The sequence below is a fragment of the Rana temporaria genome, chromosome 7, assembly GCF_905171775.1.
Source record: "Rana temporaria chromosome 7, aRanTem1.1, whole genome shotgun sequence".
NCBI lineage: Eukaryota > Metazoa > Chordata > Amphibia > Anura > Ranidae > Rana > Rana temporaria.
In genome coordinates this window covers 83,044,227-83,067,325 of record NC_053495.1, presented here as the reverse complement: position 1 = coordinate 83,067,325, position 23,099 = coordinate 83,044,227, and the positions used below count along the sequence as shown (strand labels likewise).

Sequence of the window (23,099 nt, the reverse complement as noted above, 5' to 3'; positions counted from 1 at the left end):
TAATTAGCCTTAGTGTGTGATGAGGGGGGGGAGTGTCATTTGTTTCTGTACAGTTGTAACCAGATATAAGGAGGAAAAATGTGGAAAATAAAGTCTGTCTGCTTGACCCTTCAAACGTAGCCCGTCTCGTTTCTTGGAAGGGCGTTCAATGGGATATACCGGCGGTACCTGCATATCGCAGCTTGCCAGGGAAAAGGACGTCTCCAACGGCTGAGACCCTCACACCAGTGGGTAGCCGTTACAAAGTCCTAAAAAATAAGCATCTGTACAAAGGGACTTGAGTTCTAAGGTGAAACTTGATACAAAGGTGGACGAAATCCGACTGTACCAATCGGTATTATTTAGTATTGAATAGCACATGTTTTGGTACATTTCATGTGTCATAAGTACAATATTTCCGCCCTTGTCCGACTGTTTGATAACAATATTGGTGCATTTTTGCAGGGATTTAAGGGCTATTAAGGGCTATTGTTGTAAATTAGGAGATATAGCGTGCCAATCCTGTTTTTTGAGGTCTCTGATTGTGGCTTGTATAAAGGCCCAGATGGCTGGGCAGGTCATTAGGCATGCTTAGGCATTTAAACATGCTTAGACATGCTTAGGCATTTAAAGCTAAAAATACATTGATTTACTAAAATTGGTGCACACAAAATATGGCGCAGCTGTGCATAGTAACCAATCAGCTTCTAACTTCAGCTTGTTCAATTACGCCTTGACAATAAAGCCTAGAAGCTGACTGGTTACTAAGCACAGCTGCAACAGATTCTGTGTGCAACAGTTTTAGTAAATCTCCCCAGTGTATTGCTATATCAATGAGGAAGGTAAAAGCACAATTGTGTTCTGACATAATCGACAGTTATTTTTCTGCACATGCAGCGATAAAACAGGGGAAGAGATGCATGTATTGCAGAGATGCACTAAATAAGTTTTTTTTTTATTTGACACATTTTAATATGGAATGTTTACATACATGTTATTACATTACACTGTTCCAACACTTCCACTTTTCATTTCCTCCTGGGAACAGCGGAAAGCATTGTGCAAGCCTAATGAAATTAAACAACCATCAAAAAAAAAAGTTTTGAAGAAGATACTTTTCAAATGTTTACAAGGAAAGATAGTACATGAAAAGCCTGCTCAAGCGGTACACTATTTTCATCAAGTGAAAAATGACTTTTTAGTGCAAGCAAATATGATTCACTATAATCTGCCAAAAGTGAATGGCAAGTATCTGCAACTATGGCTCCATGTGTTACATTTGATGATCCAGAAACAAGTTTGTGTAATAAATTTGGGGAAATATTTAAGAAGATTTTCTCAAGAACATCTGATGGTACATGGACAAAAATCTCATCTCCCTCATTCCTGACAGTCATTAAGACTGGCCTGTAGAAAAGTCTAATCTGGGTAAAAGGTAAACAAAAGAAACACTGCTCATACACATGATTACAGTCTATTCTTAGTTCTTTTCTGCAATTTCCACAGCCTGAGTATATAATCGAAGGCAGGGAACTCAGAATCTTGGTTATGGAAGTTTGCTTGTTCACACAAATGTTTTGATTGCCTGGAATGTGAAACTTGAATTCAGAAATACTGACTTTAATCTGAAAGTTACTTGAATATCTACCTTCAATAACCATCCTTAGACTCAATAGCTTTGTAAAATATACATTTTCATATCTGTTTTGAAAATCTATAGCTCTTTTGTCATCATCAAATAAGCATTCACAGGATGACCATGGTGTTGTATGTAACTCTACATCTCCTGAAATTAAACTCTTTTTGCAAAATAAATATTTAAATACCCAGATGCAATCTCTTTTCATGCGGATCTGCTCACACCAGGAGACATTTTTTCCCCACAAAATGAATGTACCGATTTGCCCTTTGGCTTGTTCTACAGTCAAAATTACTTTATTTTGCTGCAACCCCTTGAAATTATATGTGCACTCCTTTAGAATGGATATGCCAACAACTTTTAATATTGAATGTACTAATACTTCTGGCTGCAGCTTAGAAAGTCTTGCGAGCTGTGTGCAATCAAGTTGCTGAGGAGGATGAGAAGGGAGATCTTGTAAGTAGCAATGTTCGGTTGATATATAGTACAGTAACTCCTGCAGAGCCAAATATTCCACAACGTTTTTATTTTCATCTGTGGTAAAAACCGAGCAGTTTCCTAAATAAAAGAAACAACTATTAAATGTAGATTGAAGGAAGGTTTCCTTGCTCCACTTATCTTTGCAAACTGTCAAATTTGTTAGGATTATGATATCACCAGGCAATAAGGCCAAACTCCAAAAAGCAGCAGTCCTCCACATAAGAATTTTACATTTGACTCCTGATTGGTCCAGAACAACAATTGTTGCCAAGGGAAATGAACCAGAGTTCGGTCTTTTTTTTGCCTGTACTTCTTTAACATGACAGGGCTGAAGTACAACAGCCAATATATTGTATTCCTTGTTTTTGTCAGAGCAATGCTTTAGAAGAGTAGGAGCAGTTTGTGGTCTCTGGTCATCACTTTCTTTACTCACACGTTGTACCAAAGAACCAATGCGTTTTGTTTTTTTAGATATTTGATCAGCTGAAGTTGACAAATACAAAGTGTCCATGGATGTTGTTTTCCTTTTACAGCTGGCATTCTCACTAGGATTAATATTTAGTCCAGTAAAGCTGAGAAAGAGGATTTTTTCTAGCGCTCTCATTTGACATGTTTTGGAGTTCTGGAAAATAAAAGAATGCTTATTAAGTTCAGAAGCAGAGGTTTGACTAAAAAGTTTAAGACAGTTTAACCAGTTCCCAACCAGCTCACGTACTTATACTGTGGCACAATGGCTATCCTTGCCGCAACCCCTGTATGGGTACATCCTTCCCTTTAAGAGCCACCAGAGGGATCGCGGGGGACCCGATGCGCGTGGCTGGCAGGCACGATCGTGGGCACAAGAGCCAGCACCGTGATTTGTGTGTGTAAACACACAAATCCCTGTTCTATCAGGGGAGAGGAAACATACAGTATCATTTGTACTCCTGCCTCCTGCCCCAGTCAGTCCCATCCCCATACAGTTAGAACACATCTAGGAAACACACATTTAACCCCTTGATCGCCCCCTAGTGTTAACCCCTTCCCTACCAGTGACATTTACATTATAGCACTGATCGCTGTATACATGTTAATGGTCCCAAAAATGTGTCCAAAATTTCAAAAATAATTTAAATAAAAATCACAGATCACCGCCATTACTAGTAAAAAAAAATAATAAAAAAAATCCATAAATATTTCCCATAGTTTGTAGACGCCATAACTTTTGTGCAAACCAATCAATATTCTTATTGAGATTTTTTCTAACCAAAAATATGTAGAATATATATTGGCCTAAACTGATGAAGATTTTTTTTTTTAATTTGGTGGGTATTTATTTTAGCAAAAAGTAAAAAATATTGTTTATTTTTCAAAATTTACACTTTTTGTTTATAGCACAAAAAATAAAAACCGCAGAGGATGCAAATTTAGTTTGGGTACAGCATTGCATGATCGCACAATTGTAAGTTAAAGTGACGCAGTGCCAAATTGTAAAAAGTGATCTGATCAGAAAGGGTGTAAAATCTTCCGGGGCTGAAGAGATCAAAATAATGCAGGTAGAAAGATAGGCATTTTAAATGTATAGGCTCCTCTCACACAACCGTTCTGATCAAGTCTACCTTCAGTTTTTTATGCTAACCTGATCGGATAGTCCATTCACCCCTATGGACCGGAAGGTGTAAACAGACTCGTGTCCGTTTATACCCGCCTACCTCCGATACGGTCCACTCCATCAAAAATATAAAGGGATCAATCCCTTATCTAGGCAAATTGGATCAGAGGTAGCGGAGTGTAAAAGGAGAGTAGAGTTTGTTTACACCCAGTCGCCTATACAGCAGAGTGTGCTCTGTCCAGGCCCGCTCTTAAAAACGGAATGGACCCAGAGCTGTCATTTGCCTGCAAGAGATCCCCACAGATACCATGCTGATCAGTCCATGTCATATGAAAAGGGTCTTACTTGCAGTGTTTTTCAGCATAGCCCTTTCCTCCTCTAGAAGTATCTAATCACTTTCTATGCTGGCGCAGCATTTTTGCCCCTTCACTCCCTATACTTTCTTTTTTTTTTGTTTAATCAGATAAAAAAAAATTTATTGAGATTCCGACATACAAAAACATATACTCTACATACTATACATTACAAGAGAAAAATAGAAGACACATACTTTTAAATACATTATAAAAATATTACAAACTACATTTCGCATCAGGAGGTTTCACATATCTTCAGGAACACATATATGTCCATACAGCACCCCTATATTCTTCTGCATTATATTGGATGCATTATATCAAAAGATCTTGAGTATACTCTTCATATATGTTTTCTTTCCTTTTCCCCTTCCGTCTCTTTCCCTCTCCCTTTCCTTCCACTATCCTACTCAAGGCAGAAAAAAGCTCACTCCCTTCTCACCTGCTCATTCTACACCGTCCTAATAGTCGCTACCGCTCTGTCTCCAAGAATTCCAGTTTGCATCAGCCGCAATGGTGCTAGACCTGGGGTATCCAGCCAGGGACCCCATATATTCTCGAACTTCCCCAAATTACCCCGGTGTTTATATGCAAGTTGTTCCCTGATAAGAGAATCATTTACCGATATTATCCATTCTGTGTGTGTGGGGGTCGCTACAGACAGCCATTTCCTGGCCAAAAATAGGACCCTTAGAATAGCAATATAGGTATATGGCATGTACATTTCTTCATCCAACCACCCCAACACACATAGTTTAGGATCCATATGCAGTTGAAGGTTCCATATTATATTAACCGTGGCCAACACCGCCCCCCAATAGCGCTGCAACTTCGGACACCTCCAGAGCATATGCACAAGGATCCCGTTGTCCACTAGACAGCGGGGGCAAAATGGATCCTCCCTTCTACGCCATTTATACAGTTTTTCAGGTGTACGGTGAATAATAAACAGCTGGGTAAGCTGCTGAGTTGACGACAATGTTACCTTGAGAACATTACCTAATATTGTATTCCACTCATCATCCATAATATGTCCTATGTCGTCCCCCCAGCCAGCCCTACACTTCAATGACGTCGCCATAGAAACGTGGCCAAGAAGGGCGCTATACAAGGACAAAATTTGTCCTTTCCTGGAGGGCGCCATAGTTAACTTCATGAGCATTACCGGTCTGGTGGGCTCTCATATAGATGTTTTAGCCTGCGCCAAAATAGCATGTCGTAGTTGTAAATACTGAAAAAAAAAACGTATTGGGCAGATCAAATTCCGCACGTAGGGACTGGAAATCCCTAAATACCCCTCCATCATATAGTTGTATAATATACTTTACTCCCCATCTGTCCCAATTAATAAAATGTTGTAGTTTATTAAGTTCTGGGTAGTTACTATTCCTCCATATACGTGACCAACTAGTGTATCCCATATATTGCAGGTGTTGTTTAGTTTTATTGGTGGGAATGCTTTAATAAGCATTCCCAGTATTGATATTCGTTTTTTATTATTAGTGGGAATGCTTTAATAAGCATTCCCAGTATTGATATTCGTTTTTTATTATTCTTCTTCTTAATTAGTGGGAATGCTTTAATAAGCATTCCCAGTATTGATATTCGTTTTTTATTATTAGTGGGAATGCTTTAATAAGCATTCCCAGTATTGATATTCGTTTTTTATTATTCTTCTTCTTAATTTTATTCCGTACGTTTTTTGGCTCTGCGTAACTTCTGCATACTTTCAGCTATTGAGACCATTTAACTTTTAAAATGTTCGTCTCATTCAGCTAACGATGGGACTTCTTCAAGTTTTTTTGTACTATTTATACTTTTTAAAATATTAAGCTTTTAGACACTTTTTTTTAACATTGAAGTCAATGAGAACATCCTTTTTCCTGCTTCAAAACACACGTTCTGCCAAAAGTTTCAGCTCCTTCATACTTTCACTTACAGACACCAAACAAACTTTAAAGCGGTCACAAAATATTCAGCTATCCAAACATGACTTTTTAGATTGATATCTTATACGGTTTTTGTGAAAACGCAATTTACGTTTAGTGATTTTTTTATCGGTTATAATGTAATCCTATGGAGCAGGTTTAGAGTGTGTCATGTGACCTTTAGAGTGGAGATCTTTGAAAACAAAAATTATCTTTAAAAAAAGGGCGAACAAATTGCTCTCACGCCCACAAGATCTACTTGTCATACACAATTTATATATCAAAACGTAGGTATGCTTGTCTGGTTTCAGGCAATGTGATCAGTTTTGTGATACGTATTTTAGTTTTAGTTCCAGGAGCTTCTAAAGGACAAGAGTGACAAAACCACTCTCATTGACCGTCCATGTTAAAAATTTTAAAAATTTTCCTGCAAAACACACAAAGACGCTCTTTTCTAAATCGCTGGCATGGCCACAATTTTAAGTTTATCAACATAAATTTCATATCGATGCGTTCACAAGGGCCGTGTCTTTCAAACGGTGAAGTCGCTGTATCGATCGCATGTACGGTTGTGGATTTATTACGTTTTGTTTGGAGGCGTAATTAATGTATTGGTCTGTGAATTAAAAGGCGTTTGTAATGGAATTTCTTTCCATAAATAGCTTTCCTTACCTCAGGGCAATATTCCTCCTCACTGACCTGGGGGGAGGGGAAACCTCTTGAGGGGGGAGGGGCGACCAGGAAGTCAGGATACTCTCTACTTTGCAGATAGAGAAAGGAGCTGTGTGTCCTAAAGATAGTGTAGTGGTTATGGTGAATGGCTTTGGTGCGGGCTCAGCAATTCAGCATTCCCACTCGCATTTTCCTCAGGGAATGCATTTTCTAGTTCTTCTTAATTAGTGGGAATGCTTTAATAAGCATTCCCAGTATTGATATTCGTTTTTTATTATTCTTAATTTTAATTTTATTCCGTACGTTTTTTGGCTCTGCGTAACTTCTGCATACTTTCAGCTATTGAGACCATTCAACTTTTAAAATGTGCATCTCATTCAGCTAACGATGGGACTTCTTCAAGTTTTTTTGTACTATTTATACTTTTTAAAATATTAAGCTTTTAGACACTTTTTTTTAACATTGAAGTCAATGAGAACATCCTTTTTCCTGCTTCAAAACACACGTTCTGCCAAAAGTTTCAGCTACTTCATACTTTCACTTACAGACACCAAACAAACTTTAAAGCGGTCACAAAATATTCAGCTATCCAAACATGACTTTTTAGATTGATATCTTTTACGGTTTTTGTGAAAACGCAATTTACGTTTAGTGATTTTTTTATCGGTTATAATGTAATCCTATGGAGCAGGTTTAGAGTGTGTCATGTGACCTTTAGAGTGCAGATCATCCACAAAAAATATTATCTTTAAAAAAAGGGGGAACAAATTGCTCTCACGCCCACAAGATCTACTTGTCATACACAATTTATATATCAAAACGTAGGTATGCTTGTCTGGTTTCAGGCAATGTGATCAGTTTTGTGATACGTATTTTAGTTTTAGTTCCAGGAGCTTCTAAAGGACAAGAGACATGTTAAAAAGTCTAAAAAATGTTTCTGCAAAACACACAAAGACGCTCTTTTCTTAATCGCTGACATGGCCACATTTTTAAGTTTATCAACATAAATTTCATATCGATGCGTTCACAAGGGCCGTGTCTTTCAAACGGTGAAGTCGCTGTATCGATCGCATGTACGGTTGTGGATTTATTAAGCTTTGTTTGAAGGCTTCGATAACTGATTTTGTGTGTGGATGAAAGCGTTTCTAATGGTATTTTGATTCCCTAAATAGCTTTCCTTACCTCAGTGCAGTCCTCCTCCCCCACCTCATGTGGAGAAAGCCTCTTGAGGGGGGAGGGGCGACCAGGCAAGTCAGGACACTCTCTATATTGCAGATAGAGAAAGGAGCTGTGTGATATTAGGCTTTATAAGTATTGAAGGAACACTGCTTGTATGTCCTAAAGATACTGTAGTGGTTATGGTGAATGGCTTTGGTGCGGGCTCAGCAATTCAGCATTCCCACTCGCATTTTCCTCAGGAAATGCATTTTCTAGTTTTAATTTTAATTTTATTCCGTACGTTTTTTGGCTCTGCGTAACTTCTGCATACTTTCAGCTATTGAGACCATTTAACTTTTAAAATGTTCGTCTCATTCAGCTAACGATGGGACTTCTTCACGTTTTTTTGTACTATTTATACTTTTTAAAATATTAAGCTTTTAGACACTTTTTTTTAACATTGAAGTCAATGAGAACATCCTTTTTCCTGCTTCAAAACACACGTTCTGCCAAAAGTTTCAGCTCCTTCATACTTTCACTTACAGACACCAAACAAACTTTAAAGCGGTCACAAAATATTCAGCTATCCAAACATGACTTTTTAGATTGATATCTTATACGGTTTTTGTGAAAACGCAATTTACGTTTAGTGATTTTTTTATCGGTTATAATGTAATCCTATGGAGCAGGTTTAGAGTGTGTCATGTGACCTTTAGAGTGGAGATCTTTGAAAACAAAAATTATCTTTAAAAAAAAGGGCGAACAAATTGCTCTCACGCCCACAAGATCTACTTGTCATACACAATTTATATATCAAAACGTAGGTATGCTTGTCTGGTTTCAGGCAATGTGATCAGTTTTGCGATAGGCATTTGACTTTTAGTTCCAGGAGCTTCTAAAGGACAAGTGCCTCAAACGCCCTCCCATTGACCGTCATGTTAAAAAGTCTAAAAAAAATTCCTGCAAACACACAAAGACGCTCTTTTCTAAATCGCTGGCATGGCCACAATTTTAAGTTTATCAACATAAATTTCATATCGATGCGTTCACAAGGGCCGTGTCTTTCAAACGGTGAAGTCGCTGTATCGATCGCATGTACGGTTGTGGATTTATTACGTTTTGTTTGGAGGCGTAATTAATGTATTGGTCTGTGAATTAAAAGGCGTTTGTAATGGAATTTCTTTCCATAAATAGCTTTCTACCTCAGTGCAATATTCCTCCTCACTGACCTGGGGGGAGGGGAAACCTCTTGAGGGGGAGGGGCGACCAGGAAGTCAGGATACTCTCTACTTTGCAGATAGAGAAAGGAGCTGTGTGTCCTAAAGATAGTGTAGTGGTTATGGTGAATGGCTTTGGTGCGGGCTCAGCAATTCAGCATTCCCACTCGCATTTTCCTCAGGGAATGCATTTTCTAGTTTTAATTTTAATTTTAATTTTATTCTGTACGTTTTTTGGCTCTGCGTAACTTCTGCATACTTTCAGCTATTGAGACCATTTAACTTTTAAAATGTTCGTCTCATTCAGCTAACGATGGGACTTCTTCAAGTTTTTTTGTACTATTTATACTTTAATATTAAGCTTTTAGACACTTTTTTTTAACATTGAAGTCAATGAGAACATCCTTTTTCCTGCTTCAAAACACACGTTCTGCCAAAAGTTTCAGCTCCTTCATACTTTCACTTACAGACACCAAACAAACTTTAAAGCGGTCACAAAATATTCAGCTATCCAAACTTGACTTTTTAGATTGATATCTTATACGGTTTTTGTGAAAACGCAATTTACGTTTAGTGATTTTTTTATCGGTTATAATGTAATCCTATGGAGCAGGTTTAGAGTGTGTCATGTGACCTTTAGAGTGGAGATCTTTGAAAACAAAAATTATCTTTAAAAAAAGGGCGAACAAATTGCTCTCACGCCCACAAGATCTACTTGTCATACACAATTTATATATCAAAACGTAGGTATGCTTGTCTGGTTTCAGGCAATGTGATCAGTTTTGCGATAGGCATTTGACTTTTAGTTCCAGGAGCTTCTAAAGGACAAGTGCCTCAAACGCCCTCCCATTGACCGTCATGTTAAAAAGTCTAAAAAAAAATCCTGCAAACACACAAAGACGCTCTTTTCTAAATCGCTGGCATGGCCACAATTTTAAGTTTATCAACATAAATTTCATATCGATGCGTTCACAAGGGCCGTGTCTTTCAAACGGTGAAGTCGCTGTATCGATCGCATGTACGGTTGTGGATTTATTACGTTTTGTTTGGAGGCGTAATTAATGTATTGGTCTGTGAATTAAAAGGCGTTTGTAATGGAATTTCTTTCCATAAATAGCTTTCTACCTCAGTGCAATATTCCTCCTCACTGACCTGGGGGGAGGAGAAACCTCTTGAGGGGGGAGGGGCGACCAGGAAGTCAGGATACTCTCTACTTTGCAGATAGAGAAAGGAGCTGTGTGTCCTAAAGATAGTGTAGTGGTTATGGTGAATGGCTTTGGTGCGGGCTCAGCAATTCAGCATTCCCACTCGCATTTTCCTCAGGGAATGCATTTTCTAGTTCTTAATTTTAATTTTATTATTCCGTACGTTTTTTGGCTCTGCGTAACTTCTGCATACTTTCAGCTATTGAGACCATTCAACTTTTAAAATGTTCGTCTCATTCAGCTAACGATGGGACTTCTTCAAGTTTTTTTGTACTATTTATACTTTTTAAAATATTAAGCTTTTAGACACTTTTTTTTTTAACATTGAAGTCAATGAGAACATCCTTTTTCCTGCTTCAAAACACACGTTCTGCCAAAAGTTTCAGCTCCTTCATACTTTCACTTACAGACACCAAACAAACTTTAAAGCGGTCACAAAATATTCAGCTATCCAAACATGACTTTTTAGATTGATATCTTATACGGTTTTTGTGAAAACGCAATTTACGTTTAGTGATTTTTTTATCGGTTATAATGTAATCCTATGGAGCAGGTTTAGAGTGTGTCATGTGACCTTTAGAGTGGAGATCTTTGAAAACAAAAATTATCTTTAAAAAAAGGGCGAACAAATTGCTCTCACGCCCACAAGATCTACTTGTCATACACAATTTATATATCAAAACGTAGGTATGCTTGTCTGGTTTCAGGCAATGTGATCAGTTTTGCGATAGGCATTTGACTTTTAGTTCCAGGAGCTTCTAAAGGACAAGTGCCTCAAACGCCCTCCCATTGACCGTCATGTTAAAAAGTCTAAAAAAATTTCCTGCAAAACACACAAAGACGCTCTTTTCTAAATCGCTGACATGGCCACATTTTTAAGTTTATCAACATAAATTTCATATCGATGCGTTCACAAAAGCCTTGTGTTTCAAATGGTGTAGTCGCTGTATCGATCGCAAGTACGGTTGTGGATTTATTACGTTTTGTTTGAAGGCTACGATAACTGATTTTGCGTGTGGATGAAAGCGTTTCTAATGGTATTTTGATTCCCTAAATAGCTTTCCTTACCTCAGTGCAGTCCTCCTCCCCCACCTCATGTGTAGAAAGCCTCTTGAGGGGGGAGGGGGGACCAGGCAAGTCAGGACACTCTCTATATTGCAGATAGAGAAAGGAGCTGTGTGATATTAGGCTTTATAAGTACTGAAGGAACACTGCTTGTATGTCCTAAATATACTGTAGTGGTTATGGTGAATGGCTTTGGTGCGGGCTCAGCAATTCAGCATTCCCACTCGCATTTTCCTCAGGAAATGCATTGTCTAGTTAGTGGGAATGCTTTAATAAGCATTCCCAGTATTGATATCCGTAAATGTATTATTAGTGGGAATGCTTTAATAAGCATTCCCAGTATTGATATTCGTTTTTTATTATTAGTGGGAATGCTTAACCACTTGCTTACTGGGCACATAAACCCCCTTCGTTCCCAGGCGAAATCTCTGCGTCCGGCACTGCGTCGCTTTAACTGACAATTGCGCGGTCGTGCGACGTGGCTCCCAAACAAAATTGGCGTCCTTTTTTCCCCACAAATAGAGCTTTCTTTTGGTGGTATTTGATCACCTCTGCGGTTTTTATTTTTTGCGCTATAAACAAAAAAAGAGCAACAATTTAAAAAAAATATATTTTTTTTTACTTGTTGCTATAATAAATATCCCAATTTTTTTTTTAAAAAACTATTTTTTTTCTCAGTTAAGGCCGATACGTATTTTTCGACGTATTTTTGTAAAAAAAAAAAAAAAAAATCGCAATAAGCGACTGGTTTGCGCAAAAGTTATAGCGCCTACAAAATGGGGAACAGAATTATGATTTTTTTTATTATTTTTTTTTTTACTAGTAATGGCGGCGATCTGCGATTTTTATTGGGACTGGGATATTGCGGCGGACGTATCGGACACTTTTGACACAAATTTGGCGCCATTCACATTTATACAGCGATCAGTGCTATAAAAATGCACGAATTACTGTATAAATTTGACTGGCAGTGAAGGGGTTAACACTAGGGGGTGAGGAAGGGGTTAACTGTGTAGCCTGGGTGTGTTATAACTGTGTGGGGGGAGGGGGGTGGCTGGGGGAGGTGACCGATGCTGTGTCCCTATGTACAAGAGACACAGATCGGTCTCCTCTCTCCCTGACAGGACGTGGAGCTCTGTGTTTACACACAGAGCTCCACGTTCCTGCTGTCACCTACCGTGTCACCGACGATCGCGTGTACCCGGCGGACATCGCGGCCGCCAGGTACACGCATCGGGTCTTCGGCGATGCGCCGGGACAGTTTTTACCCGCCGCGCGCCACTGGGTAATGCACATAAAAGGCCGTTTTTAAACGGCCACTTGGCACTTGAGAGCCGCGCTGCGGACGTATTTCGTCTATAGCGCGGATCTCAAGTGGTTAATAAGCATTCCCAGTATTGATATTCGTAAATTTATTATTAGTGGGAATGCTTTAATAAGCATTCCCAGTATTGATATTCGTTTTTTATTATTAGTGGGAATGCTTAATAAGCATTCCCAGTATTGATATTCGTAAATTTATTATTAGTGGGAATGCTTTAATAAGCATTCCCAGTATTGATATTCGTTTTTTATTATTAGTGGGAATGCTTTAATAAGCATTCCCAGTATTGATATTTGTTTTTTATTAGTGGGAATGCTTTAATAAGCATTCCCAGTATTGATATTCGTTTTTTATTAGTGGGAATGCTTAATAAGCATTCCCAGTATTGATATTCGTTTTTTATTATTATTTTTATTCCGTACGTTTTTTGGCTCTGCGTAACTTCTGCATACTTTCAGCTATTGAGACCATTCAACTATTAAAATGTTCGTCTCGTTCAGCTAACGATGGGACTTCTTCAAGTTTTTTTGTACTATTTATACTTTTTAAAATATTTAGCTTTTAGACACTTTTTTTAACATTGAAGTCAATGAGAACATCCTTTTTCCCTTTGAAATCACATGCCCTGCCAAAAGTTTCAGCTCCTTCATACTTTCACTTACAGACACCAAACAAACTTTAAAGTGGTCACAAAATATTCAGGTATCCGGCTATGACTTTTCAGATTGATATCTTTTACGGTTTTTGTGAAAACGCAATTTACGTTTAGCGATTTTTTCAGAAAATGTAATCGGTTATAATGTAATCCTATGGAAGGGATTTAGAGTGTGTCATGCGACCTTTAGAGTGGAGATGATTGAAAAAAAAAGTTATCTTTAAAAAAAGGGGAAACAAATTGCTCTCACGCCCACAAGATCTACTTGTCATACACAATTTATATATCAAAACGTAGGGATTTTTGTCTGGTTTCAGGCAATGTGATAGGCATTTGACTTTTAGTTCCAGGAGCTTCTAAAGGACAAGTGCCTCAAAATCCCTCCCATTGACCGTCATGTTAAAAAGTCTAAAAAATGTTTCTGCAAAACACACAAAGACGCTCTTTTCTAAATCACTGACATGGCCACATTTTTAATTTTATCAACATAAATTTCATATCGATGCGTTCACAAAAGCCTTGTGTTTCAAACGGTGTAGTCGCTGTATCGATCGCATGTACAGTTGTGGATTTATTAAGTTTTGTTTGAAGGCGTATTTCACGTATTTGGTCTGTGAATTAAAAGGCGTTTGTAATGGTATTTCTTTCCATAAATAGCTTTCCTTACCTCAGTGCAATATTCCTCCTCACTGACCTGGGGGGAGGGGGAAACCTCTTGAGGGGGGAGGGGCGACCAGGAAGTCAGGATACTCTCTACTTTGCAGATAGAGAAAGGAGCTGTGTGTCCTAAAGATAGTGTAGTGGTTATGGTGAATGGCTTTGGCGCGGGCTCAGCAATTCAGCATTCCCACTCGCATTTTCCTCAGGAAATGCATTGTCTAGTTAGTGCTAATGCTTTAATAAGCATTCCCAGTATTGATATTCGTTTTTTATTAGTGGGAATGCTTTAATAAGCATTCCCAGTATTGATATTCGTTTTTTATTATTCTTATCCTTTATTATTCCGTACGTTTTTTGGCTCTGCGTAACTTCGGCATACTTTCAGCTATTGAGACCATTCAACTATTAAAATGTTCATCTCATTCAGCTAACGATGGGACTTCTTCAAGTTTTTTTGTACTATTTATACTTTTTAAAATATTAAGCTTTTAGACACTTTTTTAACATTGAAGTCAATGAGAACATCCTTTTTCCCGCTTGAAATCACACGCGGTGCCAAAAGTTTCAGCTCCTTCATACTTTCACTTACAGACACCAAACAAACTTTAAAGCGGTCACAAAATATTCAGCTATCCGGCTATGACTTTTCAGACTGATATCTTTTACGGTTTTTGTGAAAACGCAATTTACGTTTAGTGATTTTTTCCGAAAATTTTATCGGTTATAATGTAATCCTATGGAACAGTTTTAGAGTGTGCCATGTGACCTTTAGAGTGGAGATCATTGAAAAAAAAAATTATCTTTAAAAAAAGGGGAAACAAATTGCTCTCACGCCCACAAGATCTACTTGTCATACACAATTTATATATCAAAACGTAGGTATTTTTGTCTGGTTTCAGGCAATGTGATCAGTTTTGTGATACGCATTTTATTTTTAGTTCGTGGAGCTTCTAAAGGACAAGAGTACCACATTTTCTGTCATTAACTCATGTTAAAACGTCTAAAAAAATTCCCAGCAAAACACACAAAGACACTCTTTTTTAAATCGCTGACATGCCCACATTTTTAAGTTTATCAACATAAATTTTATACCGATTAGTTCACAAAAGCCTTGTGTTTCAAACTGTGAAGTCGCTGTATCGATCGCATGTACGGTTGTGGATTTATTAAGTTTTGTTTGAAGGCTTCAATAACTGATTTTGTGTGTGGATTCAAGCGTTTCTAATGGTATTTTGATTCCCTAAATAGCTTTCTTTTACTTCAGTGCAGTCCTCCTCCCCCACCTCATGTGGAGAAAGCCTCTTGGAGGGGGGAGGGGCGACCAGGCAAGTCAAGACACTCTCTATATTGCAGATAGAGAAAGGAGCTGTGTGATATTAGGCTTTATAAGTACTGAAGGAACACTGCTTGTATGTCCTAAAGATAGTGTAGTGGTTATGGTGAATGGCTTTTGTGCGGGCTCAGCAATTCAGCATTCCCATGCACATTTTCCCTCAGGAAATGCATTTTCTAGTTTAAATTTTAATTTTATTCCGTACGTTTTTTAGCTCTGCGTAACTTCTGCATACTTTCAGCTATTGAGACCATTCAACTTTTAAAATTTGCATCTCATTCAGCTAACGATGGGACTTCAAGTTTTTTTGTACTATTTATACTTTTTAAAATATTCAGCTTTTAGACACTTTTTTTTAACATTGAAGTCAATGGGAACATCCTTTTTAACGCTTAAAGGGTCACTAAAGGAATTTTTTTTTTAATCTAAATAGCTTCCTTTACCTTACTGCAGTCCCGGTTTCATGTCCTTATTGTTCGTTTTTGCTTTGAAGTTGCTGTAATTCTGCTGTGATCTCCACACTTCCTGGTTGCCTGTTTCCTTATAACCACAGTACAGGGAGCTTTCTCACGGTGGTCTAAGCTGTCATTACTGTGTGTCTAAAACTTCCCAGAACCAATCAGATGCATTTTTAAAAACAAAACACTGCCCTGGATTTGTTTGTTTTTGTTCTGTGTGTCTCTTTACTTCACAGAAACATGAAGCCAGTTTAAAAGTGAAAGTGAAGCTGCAGGCACATTATATGATTGATTTTTATCTACGTTTAATCATTTTTAAAAGGAATCAGTTAACTTTTATGTCTCTATACCCTGTAAACAGTCATTTCAGCAAAAAATGTTTTTTCCTTTAGTGACCCTTTAAAATCACACGTGCTGCTAAAAGTTTCAGCTCCTTCATACTTTCACTTACAGACACCAAACAAACTTTAAAACGGTCACAAAATATTCAGCTATCCAAACATGACTTTTCAGATTGATATCTTTTACGTTTTTTGTGAAAACGCAATTTACGTTTAGTGATTTTTTCAGAAAATGTTATCGGTTATAATGTAAGCCTATGGAAGGTGTTTTAGAGTGTGTCATGTGACCTTTAGAGTGCAGATCATTGAAAAAAAAAATTATCTTTAAAAAAAGGGGAAACAAATTGCTCTCACGCCCACAAGATCTACTTGTCATACACAATTTATATATTAAAACGTAGGTATTTTTGTCTGGTTTCAGGCAATGTGATCAGTTTTGTGATACGTATTTTAGTTTTAGTTCCTGGAGCTTCTAAAGGACAAGACCCTGAAATTTTCTCTCATTGACTCTCATGTTAAAAAAAATCTAAAAAATGTTCCTGCAAAACACACAAAGACGCTCTTTTCTAAATCACTGACATGGCCACATTTTTAAGTTTATCAACATAAATTTCATATCGATGCGTTCACAAGGGCCGTGTCTTTCAAACGGTGAAGTCGCTGTATCGATCGCATGTACGGTTGTGGATTTATTAAGTTTTGTTTGAAGGCTTAATTCATGTATTTGGTCTGTGAATTTAAAGCGTTTGTAATGGTATTTCTTTCCATAAATAGCTTCCTTTACCTCAGTGCAATATTTCTCCTCACTGACCTGGGGGGGGGAGAAAACCTCTTGAGGGGGGAGGGGCGACCAGGAAGTCAGGATACTCGATACTTTGCAGATAGAGAAAGGAGCTGTGTGTCCTAAAGATAGTGTAGTGGTTATGGTGAATGGCTTTGGCGCGGGCTCAGTAATTCAGCTATTCAGCATTCCCACTCGCATTTTCCTCAGGAAATGCATTTTCTAGTTATTAGTGGGAATGCTTTAATAAGCATTCCCAGTATTGATATCCGTAAATTTATTATTAGTGGGAATGCTTAATAAGCACTCCCAGTATTGATATTCGTTTTTTATTAGTGGGAATGCTTAATAAGCATTCCCAGTATTGATATTCGTTTTTTATTATTATTTTTATTATTCCGTACGTTTTTTTGGCTCTGCGTAACTTCTGCATACTTTCAGCTATTGAGACCATTCAACTATTGAAATGTGCGTCTCGTTAAGCTAACGATGGGACTTCAAGTTTTTTTGTACTATTTATACTTTTTAAAATATTAAGCTTTTAGACACTTTTTTTTAACATTGAAGTCAATGAGAACATCCTTTTTCCCTTTGAAATCACATGCCCTGCCAAAAGTTTCAGCTCCTTCATACTTTCACTTACAGACACCAAACAAACTTTAAAGCGGTCACAAAATATTCAGGTATCCGGCTATGACTTTTCAGATTGATATCTTTTACGGTTGTTGTGAAAACGCAATTTACGTTTAGCGATTTTTACAGAAAATTTAATCGGTTATAATGTAATCCTATGGAAGGGATTTAGAGTGTGTCATGTGACCTTTAGAGTGGAGATGATTGAAAATGCAAGTTAGGCTTACCGGTAACTTGTTTTCCAATAGGCTTTCAGGACAGCACCTGAGAGATATCATGGCTCCTCCTCCACAGGAAACACCTCCACCAATCAAGTCTTTAAAGGGAGGCCTCCCCTTCCACTCTCCAGTTGTTTGTAGAGACCTCCAGCCCCGGCTGCAACACATAAGTGACAGTTATTACATAGTATTACAGCAGAATCTTTACATAAGAAAAAACCAAGGGCGGGTTGTTGCTGTCCTGAAAGCCTATTGGAAAACAAGTTACCGGTAAGCCTAACTTGCATTTTCCCAAAACGGCTTTCAGGACAGCACCTGAGAGGACAGTCGAGACTTACCCCCTTAGGGTGGGACCACAGCCTGTAAGACTTTTCTCCCGAACGCCTGATCATCTGCCGTCATTAGATCAAGTCTGTAATGACGGGCAAAAGTAGACAAGCTTGACCAGGTAGCTGCTCTGCAGATCTGTTCGGGGGTGGCACCAGCTCTTTCTGCCCAACTTACCGCAGCTGCTCTAGTAGAGTGAGCTCTTAGATTCTCCGGACATTCTTGACCTGAGATTGAATAAGCATTTAAGATGGCCATCCTGAGCCATCTGGCAATGGTTCCTTTTGACACCTGCTTTCCTTTTTTATCACCGGAAAATAAAATAAACAAGGCATCTGAACGTCTATACGCTTTTGTGGTTTCCAAGTAACATAAAACAGCTCTCTTGACATCCAAGGTATGGAATTCTTCTTCCTTTCTTCCTTTTGGATTAGAGCAAAATGAAGGCAGTATAATTTCTTGAGACCGATTTTTGAACGAAGCAACTTTCGGTAAAAAACTTGGGTCTGGTTTTAACACAATTCTGTCCGAAAAAATTAAACAAAAAGGTTCTCTGACGGACAAGGCTTGTAGCTCGCTGATCCTGCGAGCTGTAGTAACAGCCACTAAAAAAACAGTTTTTAACGTTAATAACTTAAGAGACGCTATATTCAAAGGTTCAAAAGGTTCCTTGGTCATGGCCTGTAAGACTACTGGCAAATCCCATGAGGGACAATCCTTTACCACTATCGGTCTGGACCTAACAAGGGCTTTAAAGAACCTTATTACTAATGGATCTGCTGAAACAGATCTTTCTAGGAATACCCCCAGCGCGGCTACTTGAACCTTCAGGGTGCTCACCGCTAACCCTTTGTCGGCTCCTTCCTGAAGAAATTCCAAGATAGAGGAAGTTTCTTCTACAAATCTGCCTGATACAGAGCACCATGTATTGAAAGTCTTCCAGACTTTGAAATAGATAGCCCTCGTGACCTGTTTCCTACTCGACAGGAGAGTTTCTATTAATCTGGCCGAAAACCCTTTTCTCCTGAGGAGTTGCTCCTCAGAAGCCAAGCCGTAAGACTTAGTTTTTTTATGTCTCGGTGAAACAGAGGACCTTGTAAAAGCAGGTCGTGTCTCAGAGGTAGATGCCAGAACGGTCTGATTTGCATCAGTAGAAGGGCAGAAAACCAAGGCCTTTTGGGCCAAAATGGGGTGATCAGAATTACTGTAGTATTTTCCCTCTTCATTTTTGCTATGACCTGCGGAATGAGCTGGAAAGGGGGAAAAGCATAACAAAGATGGAAATTCCAGCTGTGTGCTAGGGCGTCCGTCCCCGCAGCTGACTTGCTCCTGTCTAAGGAGAAGAACTGAGAGATCTGTGCATTCTCTTGATTCGCAAACAAATCTATCGCTGGCTGTCCGAATTTAGTGGGATTTCTTGAGAATCGTCCTGGATTAAAGGGTTAAAGAGGTTATGCCTTTCACCCAGCGAAGGGTCTTGTGAAACTCCAGCCTGCTCCACAGGTCTGGCCTCCAGGCTTGACCTAAAGGCCTGAAATGTGGTACAGAGTTCTTTCTTAAGGGTGGATATTAAGTCCCCACCCACGGAAGGAGCTTCTTTCAGCACCTCTTTAGTACAGTCTGCACAAAGTTTTACTCCAAGAATCACTGAGCTTCTCTTTGCAAACAGGGCATCGCTTCTTCACAATCTGAGCAGAGCCTTTTCCCTGTATAAACAGACAAGACAAAGCACGCACGCTCAAAAACAAAAATGACAGTAATAAACTGACACCCAGGTGCACTAAGGAAACTTAGCAGTAATCCCCTGTGCCCTACAAGCCAAGACCATCACCACCATGGCACCCCTATGTAGGAAGATACATCCATATAGACACCGACCAGACAGGGAGGTGGGAGGTGGGGAAAGGGGGAGATGGGTGAAGTAACCCCCCTAAGAGAGAGATAGCTAAAGGTAATGCAGGACACTTCCCTTACCTTAGCCTTGCTGGTGCCTTGGCTTGCCCCCTTAGCTGCAGTATCCTCCTCCATTGCAGAGTATTGCAGCAGCGTGCAGTTGAATGAGGACACGGTTCCAGGATTCAAAAACTCCCCCGCGCTGACCCGGAACCGGAAGTCCCCTTTAAGGCACCAGGAGACCCTGCCTCCTCCCTCTGCGCCGGAAATGACGCTGCGCCGACCCGGAAGCGCTGCCACTTCCTGCATACAGGACGCGTCTGAGGCCCTCCTCTGACGCCGGAGCCTCTCGCCTTGCGATGGGGTTTCACGGACCCCGCTGCTCCGCCGGAAAAACGGGCCGCAACTTCCGGGCGTACGGGCTCTCCCCGAGCACAGAAGAGGGGGAAGGAGCCCACGGACCGCCCTCACCAGGCAAGTGGGAGAGTCATTTCCCTCAAGAAAAAAGTAAGGGTGAGAACCACACGTCTCCCAGGCAGCCCTGAGAGATATCATGGCCCCCACCGGAGGTGTTCCTCCAGCTGGAGGAAACACAAAAAAACTGGAGAGTGGAAGGGGAGGCCTCCCTTTAAAGACTTGATTGGTGGAGGTGTTTCCTGTGGAGGAGGAGCCATGATATCTCTCAGGTGCTGTCCTGAAAGCCGTTTTGGGAAAAAAAAGTTATCTTTAAAAAAAAGGGGAAACAAATTGCTCTCACGCCCACAAGATCTACTTGTCATACACAATTTATATATCAAAACGTAGGTATGGTTGTCTGGTTTCAGGCAATGTGATCAGTTTTGTGATACGTATTTTATTTTTAGTTCCAGGAGCTTCTAAAGGACAAGAGGGACAAATAAACTCTCATTGACACTCATGTTAAAAAGACTTTAAAATGTTTCTGCAAAACACACAAAGACGCTCTTTTCTAAATCGCTGACATGCACAGATTTTTAAGTTTATCAACATAAATTTTATACCGATTTGTTCACAAAAGCCTTGTGTTTCAAACGGTGAAGTCGCTGTATCGATCGCATGTACGGTTGTGGATTTATTACGTTTTGTTTGAAGGCTTCGATAACTGATTTTGTGTGTGGATGAAAGCGTTTCTAATGGTATTTTGATTCCCTAAATAGCTTTCCTTACCTCAGTGCAGTCCTCCTCCCCCACCTCATGTGGAGAAAGCCTCTTGAGGGGGGAGGGGCAACCAGGCAAGTCAGGACACTCTCTATATTGCAGATAGAGAAAGGAGCTGTGTGATATTAGGCTTTATAAGTACTGAAGGAACACTGCTTGTATGTCCTAAAGATACTGTAGTGGTTATGGTGAATGGCTTTTGTGCGGGCTCAGCAATTCAGCATTCCCACTCGCATTTTCCTCAGGAAATGCATTGTCTAGTTAGTGGGAATGCTTCAATAAGCATTCCCAGTATTGATATTCGTTTTTTATTATTCTTAATTTTAATTTTAATTTTATTATTCCGTACGTTTTTTGGCTCTGCGTAACTTCTGCATACTTTCAGCTATTGAGACCATTCAACTTTTAAAATGTTCATCTCGTTCAGCTAACGATGGGACTTCTTCAAGTTTTTTTGTACTATTTATACTTTTTAAAATATTAAGCTTTTAGACACTTTTTTTTAACATTGAAGTCAATGAGAACATCCTTTTTCCTGCTTCAAAACACACGTTCTGCCAAAAGTTTCAGCTCCTTCATACTTTCACTTACAGACACCAAACAAACTTTAAAGCGGTCACAAAATATTCAGCTATCCAAACATGACTTTTTAGATTGATATCTTATACGGTTTTTGTGAAAACGCAATTTACGCTTAGTGATTTTTTTATCGGTTATAATGTAATCCTATGGAGCAGGTTTAGAGTGTGTCATGTGACCTTTAGAGTGGAGATCTTTGAAAACAAAAATTATCTTTAAAAAAAGGGCGAACAAATTGCTCTCACGCCCACAAGATCTACTTGTCATACACAATTTATATATCAAAACGTAGGTATGCTTGTCTGGTTTCAGGCAATGTGATCAGTTTTGCGAGAGGCATTTGACTTTTAGTTCCAGGAGCTTCTAAAGGACAAGTGCCTCAAACGCCCTCCCATTGACCGTCATGTTAAAAAGTCTAAAAAAAATTCCTGCAAAACACACAAAGACGCTCTTTTCTAAATCGCTGACATGGCCACATTTTTAAGTTTATCAACATAAATTTCATATCGATGCGTTCACAAAAGCCTTGTGTTTCAAATGGTGTAGTCGCTGTATCGATCGCATGTACGGTTGTGGATTTATTACGTTTTGTTTGAAGGCTACGATAACTGATTTTGCGTGTGGATGAAAGCGTTTCTAATGGTATTTTGATTCCCTAAATAGCTTTCCTTACCTCAGTGCAGTCCTCCTCCCCCACCTCATGTGGAAAAAGCCTCTTGAGGGGGAGGGGGCGACCAGGCAAGTCAGGACACTCTCTATATTGCAGATAGAGAAAGGAGCTGTGTGATATTAGGCTTTATAAGTACTGAAGGAACACTGCTTGTATGTCCTAAATATACTGTAGTGGTTATGGTGAATGGCTTTGGTGCGGGCTCAGCAATTCAGCATTCCCACTCGCATTTTCCTCAGGAAATGCATTGTCTAGTTCTTCTTCTTAATTTTAATTTTATTCCGTACGTTTTTTGGCTCTGCGTAACTTCTGCATACTTTCAGCTATTGAGACAATTCAACTTTTAAAATGTTCATCTCGTTCAGCTAACGATGGGACTTCTTCAAGTTTTTTTGTACTATTTATACTTTTTAAAATATTAAGCTTTTAGACACTTTTTTTTAACATTGAAGTCAATGAGAACATCCTTTTTCCTGCTTCAAAACACACGTTCTGCCAAAAGTTTCAGCTCCTTCATACTTTCACTTACAGACACCAAACAAACTTTAAAGCGGTCACAAAATATTCAGCTATCCAAACATGACTTTTTAGATTGATATCTTTTACGGTTTTTGTGAAAACGCAATTTACGTTTAGTGATTTTTTTATCGGTTATAATGTAATCCTATGGAGCAGGTTTAGAGTGTGTCATGTGACCTTTAGAGTGGAGATCATCCACAAAAAATATTATCTTTAAAAAAAGGGGGAACAAATTGCTCTCA

General features: G+C 39.0%; 1 protein-coding gene across 1 annotated transcript in view; it reads right to left on the bottom strand.

Moving 5' to 3' along the window:
* Positions 1–904: 904 nt before the first annotated feature.
* SHLD2 (shieldin complex subunit 2) overlaps positions 905–23,099 on the bottom strand; it is a 46,390-nt gene continuing 24,195 nt past the window's right edge. Inside the window, exon 2 of the mRNA XM_040359607.1 lies at positions 905–2,720. Within this exon, the coding sequence (XP_040215541.1) occupies positions 1,098–2,720 (1,623 nt within the window). The 3' untranslated portion in view covers positions 905–1,097. The remainder of the gene's footprint in view (positions 2,721–23,099) is intronic.